Raw genomic sequence first — 9,317 nt, forward strand, 5'->3', positions numbered from 1 at the left:
ATCTACTTTTACCCACACATACTCCTCACTGAGAAAGTCCAACTTTACCATAGGCAGTTAGCGCTGGATTACATGTTTTCATATAGCTCATTTCCACCACCCTGTGATGGAATTGGTCTTGACTTGACATATAATATTTGTATAAAAATACTGCATACTGGAATGAGTACTATAGCATTTAGCTTGTGGAGTGGGTTGTATAGCTAAGGCGATGGATCTATGGAAAACATGGTTCGGCGACTGATTTCCTCTCTCTCAGACGCGCACACATCTGTATACGAACAACACCAGCATAAAGAAGGCAATCACTTTTATATGTTTGAAGTATCATTCTGCACTACATCTCAATGTATTCAGAGCAAGAAAACACTTGAACATCAACTAATTCTGTTGTGGTATAATAAACAATGTGAGCGAGATACAGTTTGCATTAGTTTTGTGTTTTGAAACGCAATTTTATCATAGTATCTTAATTATATTTTAGGTGAATTTCGACATACTTAATAATTGATGTGTGCTCTTTAATAATTTTATACTTATTTCAGACAGAAAACATTCTTGAAGCATATGTGCCCTTAATTATGAACATGGCAAAAAGGACCTTCGCTTACTTTTCTTGCATGAGTTCAAGCTTAGGTACAATGCCTCCCAAACTGCTGCCAATATCAACAGAGCATGGGGAGAGGGGTCCACCAATGATTGCACAGTACGAAAGTGGTTTCAAAAATTCTTCCCTTAATTACTTCCCTTAATAAGAACTAGCTGAATCACCGCCCTGAATCACCGGTCGATTCAGCTAGTATATATCTAAACTCTTGTTCGTAGTTTGAAAGTAAAAAGTGAAACTATAATTTTCTTAAAGAATTTCCTTATAGACAACGTTGTCAGTGTAGATTCCTTTCATACCCTTGTACTCTGAATCCAAAGCCAATATATTCCCATTGTTCCCAGAACCAACCCTACTGTTGAAAACATAGAACTGGCCATGGCTGAACATAGGTGTTGGCAGGTAAATTCTAACTTTTTCTAAGGTCTGCCCCTGGGATTTGTTTGATGTCATTCTAAAAGCTGACTTCATAGGAAACTGCTTCCTGGAAAATGAGAATGGATAGTCTTCAGTGGTGGTCAGTGAAATTAGTGGTATTATTATTCCGATTCCAGCATGTGTCCCATTAGCCACTTCTGCTTCAAAAAGGTGGTTGTGCAGATTCAACACCATGTCTTGTTCCATTACAATGACCTGCTGGATCAAGGTTCCTGAGCAGCATAATAGAAGAGTGCTTCTTCAAAATCAAAATGTGTGGTGGAAACCCTGGTGGATTGAGATCATTGATCAGTTCCAGCGGGAACTCAATCTCGTGTTTGTGTAAAGTGATACAGCTTCGATAAGTTTTGCTATCTGTTTGTAGAAGTTTCGACATGACAACTTTATTCACTTCTTCAGCAGCCTTGTTTATAGGAGTAATGATGGCTCTGCTGTTCATCCATAGTCCCACTCTATATTTCTCATCAATACTTCTGAAGGCCACTTCACAAAGGTCCTGTAGCCTTGCAGAGTCAATCAAATGCGGTGGAGAAATCGATATTTTGTATTCACCAATTTCTTGATTGATAGGAAATGTTCAATTCCCCGGCTGGTCAAGGTAGGATGCGAAAGCAGTGTCATCATCGCAAGAATTTTGGACTCTCTTATTGACAGACTACTTCAGACTTTGAACATGGTTCCAAATATATGACTGTTTTAATGTGGCATGAACAATCTGGGCTCTGGAACCTCTTTTCACCACGGGCAAGATCTGCTTCCAGTCTTCAGAAAACAAAACAGTCAGACCGCCAAACAGCTTACTGGTTCTTGTCTAACTCCCCTGAGACTGCGATCAACACATTCATAGACATGCTTATGTCCTATTGTAACCACGTCAGTAACTAGTAGCCTTGCCTTTTGGAAAAGTTTTTTTTTTGGGGAATCACTTATCTTCATGTGGCACATAGATTCCTCTGTAATTCTCAATGGAATACTGCATCTGGAGTGCAAAGTTCGCTTATGTTCCAGCAGGGTGGCAGCAATTTCAGAGACTGCAGTGACAACAGCAATATGACCTTGTGACCGAACTTCAGTGAGAATCAGATTGATTGTGTAAGTTTTCCCCGAGCCACCACTCGCGTTCAATATTTCTCCTTCCTTGTTTATAACTGATCCAACACCTTGGTCAAAGTTATACCTCTGTTCAGCATTTAGTGCTGGAAACCTCTCGAAAACACGATCACGGAGAGCAGCTTTCTCAAAATCGACCTCTTCCTGCGGTATCATTGGAAGACCAAGATTTGCCATTGTAACTTCTCTAGCCAATCTTACTTTGATAGAAAGCAGAACCCCGTTGTAAAGGAATTCTGTTTGTTATCCCACGTGGTTTTGCCATTTTTTGTCATCACAAAATGCATCCTTGTATCTTTCCCATAAATCTTTGGCATCACGTAGCCGACAGGTAAGGAGAACAGCACAAAATACGTATCTTAGCTGGTCGCTGAAACTGATGTTTGGCTTCATCTAATGTTCTAATGATTTCGTCGTTGTCTTGTAAAAGACCCAGCTTTGTACACGCGTCTTGGTAGTTGAAACATAGATCACCATTAACAGTCCGTAAGACAGTGTATGATTGGGGACCTTTGACGTGATGCAGCAGCAACCTCAGTTAATATAATTCTTTCTGCCGGACATGGGAATGCGACCAATAGTACTGGTTTCATAGTTTCCATCTTCCATGATTGTTCCCTTTTTCCTCTTTTGCCACTTCTCTTTTTTATTCCAAGTGTAATACTTTGGAATTTCAGCATATATCTTTTCTCTGGCGTCTGAGTCATATTTATTTAATGTGAAAAATTCAGTCAAAGTTGTTTTGCTGCAAGCTCAGAGTTTTCAGGCAGCTCATCATCAAAAGTAAGAGACTGTTGATTTTTCAAATGGTATGAAATATTTATGACAGTTGGTTGTCTGGAATGGATCGAAAATCTGAATATCTTCCAAATGAATCTGAATATCTTCCAAATATCTTCCTGATGAGAGGTATCTTGCATTTTGGTAAGTATCAATTTCATTGTCAACCACCTTAAGGCTTGAAACATTCCAATTGTTTCATCAGTACTGCTTGATCGGATTTAAACATTGACTCTATCAGGCCCTTTAGTGAGGTACTTGAAAAGATATTTCACCGCCTGTACAGTGTACACCCTGCCCCCCAACATTTAGATGACGGTTGTATCGGAGAGATAGGAATGTGTTGTATGGCACTATGAAGCTATTATCTATTTCAGTAGATGTCCGAGTAGTTCTAATGTGTGTCTTGCCTGTGGAGATTGGTGACCGACATCTGTATTCTGGATAGGCGTCATCACTCACAAATGTAGAACTTCTACATTGTTTGGGAAATGATTTTGTGCATTTTGGTGGATCACCATCCATTCATGGATTATTTGGATAATAGCATCCACATGGTCTGTGAATGTTGTTTTTTTTACAACAATCTCCAATAGTTCTGGATTCATATCCTTATCTGGTATCTCCGCACATACAACTCGATGAATGATTTCTGGCTTTCTCGACTTATCTGTTGCAGCCATAAAGACCAACATGTGGAAATGGGGCAGACCTCTCTTCAACCATTCAGTTGTAGAGACATGTGCTACTACTTTTCCCAAGACATTATTCTTTAATAAATCAGCCTTCAGAGAGTCGTGCTTCATTTTAAACACTTGCCTGCAATGTCAGGTTGATCCTGTGTTCGTTCACCTTCAAACAGTGCTTCCGTTATCTCTGCCTACTTTGAGTTGGTTGTCATAACGATGAAATAGTTTGGCTTTCCAAACCATAGTCATTCCAGCTTGGAAACATTCCCTGTAGGAGAACCAGTATGTGATGGCGGAAGAATGATTTTAGACCCTACGTCATTCATGTCACCATTTGCAATAGCATCCAGAAGGCCCTGATACTTTTCAGCCTTAAGTTGTTTCTGATGAGTTCTCATGGAGTGTAATCGATCTTACTCTATCTTTGAATATTGATCTACTGCATATTGTTGCATCGGACGCTTACTTTTTATTAGCCATTGAACTCATCCTTTCTTACCTGAAGCCGATAAGAATAACAATCACATTCAATTATGTTTTGCTTTGGTTATTATCTTTCAAGAGCACATTCAAGCCATCTTCCCCATAGGGAAACCGAAGAACACAATGAAGAGGGTTATAGCTTCTGTGGATTTGACTAATGTGGTCTAACTTCTCATTGCTCTCTCTGTACTGTACAACAACATTCGCAGGTTTAATGTTTGGATTATTGGTATTATCTCCCTCCATAAGCACAGCAACTTCTGATCAAGTCGGTGGATTATAGGTTCTCGCATGTGACCCAGCAGAAATAAGCCGTTTGTGATGACTTATGATAATATCACCGACAGAACATTTTCTTTGCGCAGAGTATTCCTTAATTATATAAATAGCCTGTTAAAAAATGTTGACATATGGATTGTGAATATGCAATGCTCTCTGCAAATCTAGCAGGATGTTCTCATTAAGGTCATTATCAGCTCCTCCGAATGACAATCTGTTTCTCGTCTTATTTTCAGTGTCATCGAAATATAGCTGTGCGTAGACTGGCTTCCTATTTACTGCTGGTAGGAGACTTCTTGTGCCGTGATACAACTTTCCTTGAATCTTGAAAGCAGACATAAAAGTGCTACCACCCGGTGGTCCAACTGGTGGATTATCCAGTCCACATGAAGTCACAGCCAGTAAGTTATTGTAGTCACAAATTTTGTTCAGAAACATTTGACCGCACAGATTAACATCATAGTACTTAGCTATTAATTCTCGGGGTTTATCATCTGTGGAATTTCGTCATTGTTAATTTTTCCTTTTCCACAGCATAGGGTAATTTTATCAGTACCTAAAGGTAAGCATTGCAGTCAGGGCATATTATGTTAAAAATGCTTCTACAGTAGTGCAACATAAGGCTTGGGTTTCGTTCTTTCTCATGAAAATCTGCCACGTCAACTTCCATAGCCATTCTCTCAGTGTCAGTTCTATCGTGCCTAGTTGTTTGCTTGACGATGCTGAATTTGTGGCAGATTCACAAATTTTCCCCTATTCCCCCCAGAGTACTGTTTCCTCAGCCGATCAATATTTCTCTGTGCTTCTATTTCTTGTGGTGTTTCCATTGCACGGCTTTTCTGTTTTCTCAGCCGATTCACATTGCTCCGTGCTTCTATTTTTTTCTGGTCTTTTCATTGCACAAGTTTCGTGTGTTCTCATCCGATTCGCATTCCTCCGTGATTCCGAATCTTCTGGTCTTTTCATTGCACTGGTTTCCTGTCTCCTCAGCCGATCTGAATTTCTCCTTGCCTCTCTTTCTTCTGGTGTTTCCATTGCACGGGTTTCTTGCAGTCTCCTTCGCTTTATTTCGTGACACTGGAAAGAGCTACGTCCTGGTCTATTTTCTTCAGTTAGCATCTGTTGTCTTTGCTCAGCGATCTTTTGGGAAATTTTTTCGGGACAGGTTGCTACCCTTTCTTTATCTGGGTATAGTGTACTGCTGAAAGCATGAATATTTATGATAATTATACAGTGAAAGTTTTGAGACGATTCAGCTAGTATTTGAGCCAATTTCTCTGAACAGGAGGTTTTCATGGTATTTATTGTAAATATTTACGTTGGGTAGATATTTACAATTACACCACTTTCGCTAATACTATTTTAAAGTGCGATTTTTATGTTGTTGAATTGCTCTAAACGAGTTTGACCATAGAAATGTCGGAGATTTAGTATTTTTTAAGGTAATAATAAAATTAGTCGAACCTATTTTCATGCAGTCGAATGCGAAAAGTTTCCGAAATTTTCATTTATTTTACACCTACTATTTCAGAATTCTACACATGCGTGAAACATCAGAGGGCAGTACATTCAATAACATATTCATACACGCAACGATGTAAACAGATATAAGAATAGCTGCGATGGCCGACGGCATGAAAGCAGATCCGACAAATTATATTAATATCTTAAAAAATACAAAATTTTCAACATTTTTATAGTAAAATTCCTTTAGAGCAATTCAATAACATAGAAATCGCACTTTAAGATAGTATTTAGTGAGTATAGCGTAATAGCGTAATTGTAGTTTTCACCGAAGACTGACAGTATTTTTGTTTTTTTCCCCCACAAATGGTCACTATAGGTGAAAGAAGGCAACCGGTGAAGAGAATGAGGTAAGAAAAGTAGTAAATATGTGTGTATGTGTGTGAGAGAGAGAGTTATGAGAGGTAACACTGTAAGAGAGAGTGAGTTAAGAGAAGCAGTAAATATGTAGCAGGGAGAGAGAGTTATGAGAGGTAACATTGTATGAAATTCTGTCAATTACCATTCCTCACACTACAGTTCTCAATAAGAGAAATAGGTAGTAAGCATGAGGAATTGTAGGAGAGTCATTGAATAGTGTGAGAGGAGTAATTCATTTTGTTGGATTTTACCAGACTGGAACCAGACCGGTTAATTTTCGTGAATCCTCTATAGATTTTGACACTCTCCGGGTACCCACGGTTTCTCATGCCAAGTTTGGTCGAAATCGGTCAATGGTTGCAGAGAAGTTCGGTAACAAAATTTTGATAGAGAAACACATGCAGACGTAAATAGCGCAATTGTAGTATAGATCAAAACCACAAACATACATACACATGCGCGCGTACACTCTCACATATACATATACATATACATATATACGTATATGTATATGTGTGTGTGTGTGTGTGGGTGTGTGTGCGCGTATGCGTGTGTGTGCGTGGGTGTATGTGTGCGTGTGTGTGTGTTTGTGTGTGTGCGTGTATGTGCGTGTATATATGTGTATATATATGTGTGTATATATATAGGTTATGAGAGGTAATGGTGTCAAGAAGACCCAAAGATGTCAGGTACTGCTGAGTAAATGCTATGGACAGACTATAGCTAAGCTCCAAGTTCAGTGATTATGCGAAAGAGGAGTCCAACGTAGGTCATATTTCAACATAGGTATATATAAAAAAATTAACAGAATGAGATAAAAATCCAAGGCTGTGAAAGATTTCAGAACATTTATAAATAGAAGGTCTTACAGCTGTTTCCGGGATATTTGATATATCCCTTCATCGGAGACGATGTGAGAAAATGGTTAAACAATAGTTAATTGAGATAAGATATGAAATAGAGAGTGAAATGGAGTAATAAAAATAGACTTGCGATATGCAAGGATATTGTATCTTCAGTTCCATTATTTAATCAGAATGGTATACATATAAGATTACTGTACCTTGAGATTAAGTTCCAATAGTATTTTAAATACTACCGGAACTTAATCTTCATCGTTACATGCACAGTTTATGGCAAGTAAGCATTCTATGATAAAACCAATCATTTACACATATTTAGGTAATATAAAAGGGTTTATTATGTGGAGTTTCCTTTGTATTTTGACTAAAATAGTATAAGGAGTATAACTTTTTATATATATAGCTATGTGTGGTTTATCTCAATTGGGCTTGTAAAATCGTGAAATTGAAATTGAACTTATTTCTCATAACTACTAGAATATATAACTTAGGAAAAGCGAAAGAAAGGCTGATTAAAACTGGGAAAAAGGTTTTCATCACCTTCTTTTACGAGCATTCTTAGTTATAATCTTAATGTTTTTCTGTCTTGTATTTAAATCCTTCAAGTTAGGTATTTCTAATTATGAAACGTGATGAAACCTTCAAATAGCAATATTTACATATCAAAGACTATGATCCATACGACATTTTTAATCGAAGTGCAACACCAGAAACTATGATAACGAGCCATATTTGTGACGGGAATTTTAGAAAGTATTTGCACTTGTCGCTCAATGCTGGTTTTGCATAAAGCAGTGTATGACATATAAAAATATATATAAGTACTTAAGGTACTGCTTGTACTTAAATACTTAGATATATACGTACGCACACTCACATGCACACACAGATGCATACACACGTGTGCGTATGTACATACTGTATCTAAATTACTAATGTATTTTATTGCATTTATAAATGTTAGTCGGTTGGATGATTTCTCCAGTGACGTTTTATATCGTACAGTGAGAGAGAGGGAGAAGGGAGAGAGAGAGGGAGAAGGGAGAGAGAGAGAGAGGGAGAAGGGAGAGAGAGAGAGAGAGAGAGAGAGAGAGGGGGAAGGGAGAGAGAGCGGGGTTTGAGGGAAGAAGAGAAAAACAGAGTTAACATAAAAGGAGCACAAAGAATGCATATGCTGGATTTGGATGAAGGCAATGACTAACTGAACAGTACACACACACAATGAGAAAGAATCACAGTGACAGAGGAGGAGGAGGAGGAGGAGGAGGCGGAAGCGGGGAGGAATGAGACTACTATACATATATATATATATATATATATATATATATATATATATATATATATATATCTTTTAAATTCGTTTATGGTAACGTTAGTGGTATGCAGATGAATCTCCTATTTCATTATGCCGGCTACCGTCTAATGATACTGACCAGTGAGTCAGGGTTTGGGGTTGCATCATGGTTAGACCGATATAATGTAAGATAAATATGATAATAATAATTCAAGGATGGAATTTATAATTTCTCAACGATATGGACCCTGATGTTAAAGTCATGTGACTTGTGGAATCGCGCGTAGCGATATATTGAATATTTATAAATTCCATCCTGGAATCCTAGAATTATTATTATTATTATTATTATTATTATTATTATTATTATTATTATTATTATTATTATTATTATTATTATTACTACTATTATTATTATTATTATTATTATTATTATTATTATTATTATTATTATTATTATTACTATAATATATATATTTAATCCTTCATATTGAACACTCAATATTTCATATATTCAATAAGACATATTCCATATATTCAATAAGACATGCAATACTTCATTTCATTGTACCATCCATTTTTATATTATATATTATATATTCCATATTCTATATCCCACATTAATTTTACAAGAATATAAGTAAAACATAAAAAACAGACAGAGTTGGAACTCTTTTAAATAAAATAATATATTCCTCTATACACGATCATACAAAACCCCTTTTTTTGTATTTATTTTTACTCATATATATATATATATATATATATATATATATATATATATATATATATATATATATATATATATATATATATAGGTAGATAGATAGACAGATTTATAGATAGATAGATAGATAGATAAATAGATAGACAGACTTATAGATAGATAG

General features: G+C 36.7%; 1 protein-coding gene across 1 annotated transcript; it reads right to left on the minus strand.

Annotated features, from left to right (window-relative positions):
• Nucleotides 1-1,825: 1,825 nt before the first annotated feature.
• On the minus strand, nucleotides 1,826-2,332 carry LOC149137701 (uncharacterized). The gene has a single exon (XM_089351707.1). It carries the CDS (start codon nucleotides 2,330-2,332, stop codon nucleotides 1,826-1,828), a length of 507 nt encoding a protein of 168 aa, XP_089207833.1.
• Nucleotides 2,333-9,317: the final 6,985 nt, after the last annotated feature.

Source organism: Octopus bimaculoides, chromosome 1 (genome assembly GCF_046866305.1).
Source record: "Octopus bimaculoides isolate indiv1 chromosome 1, ASM4686630v1, whole genome shotgun sequence".
In the NCBI taxonomy this organism is placed as follows: Eukaryota; Metazoa; Mollusca; class Cephalopoda; order Octopoda; family Octopodidae; genus Octopus; species Octopus bimaculoides.

Excerpts from the sequence above, each read along its gene's own strand:
- LOC149137701 (XM_089351707.1), bottom strand. The coding sequence starts at position 2,332 with ATGGCAAATCTTGGTCTTCCAATGATACCGCAGGAAGAGGTCGATTTT.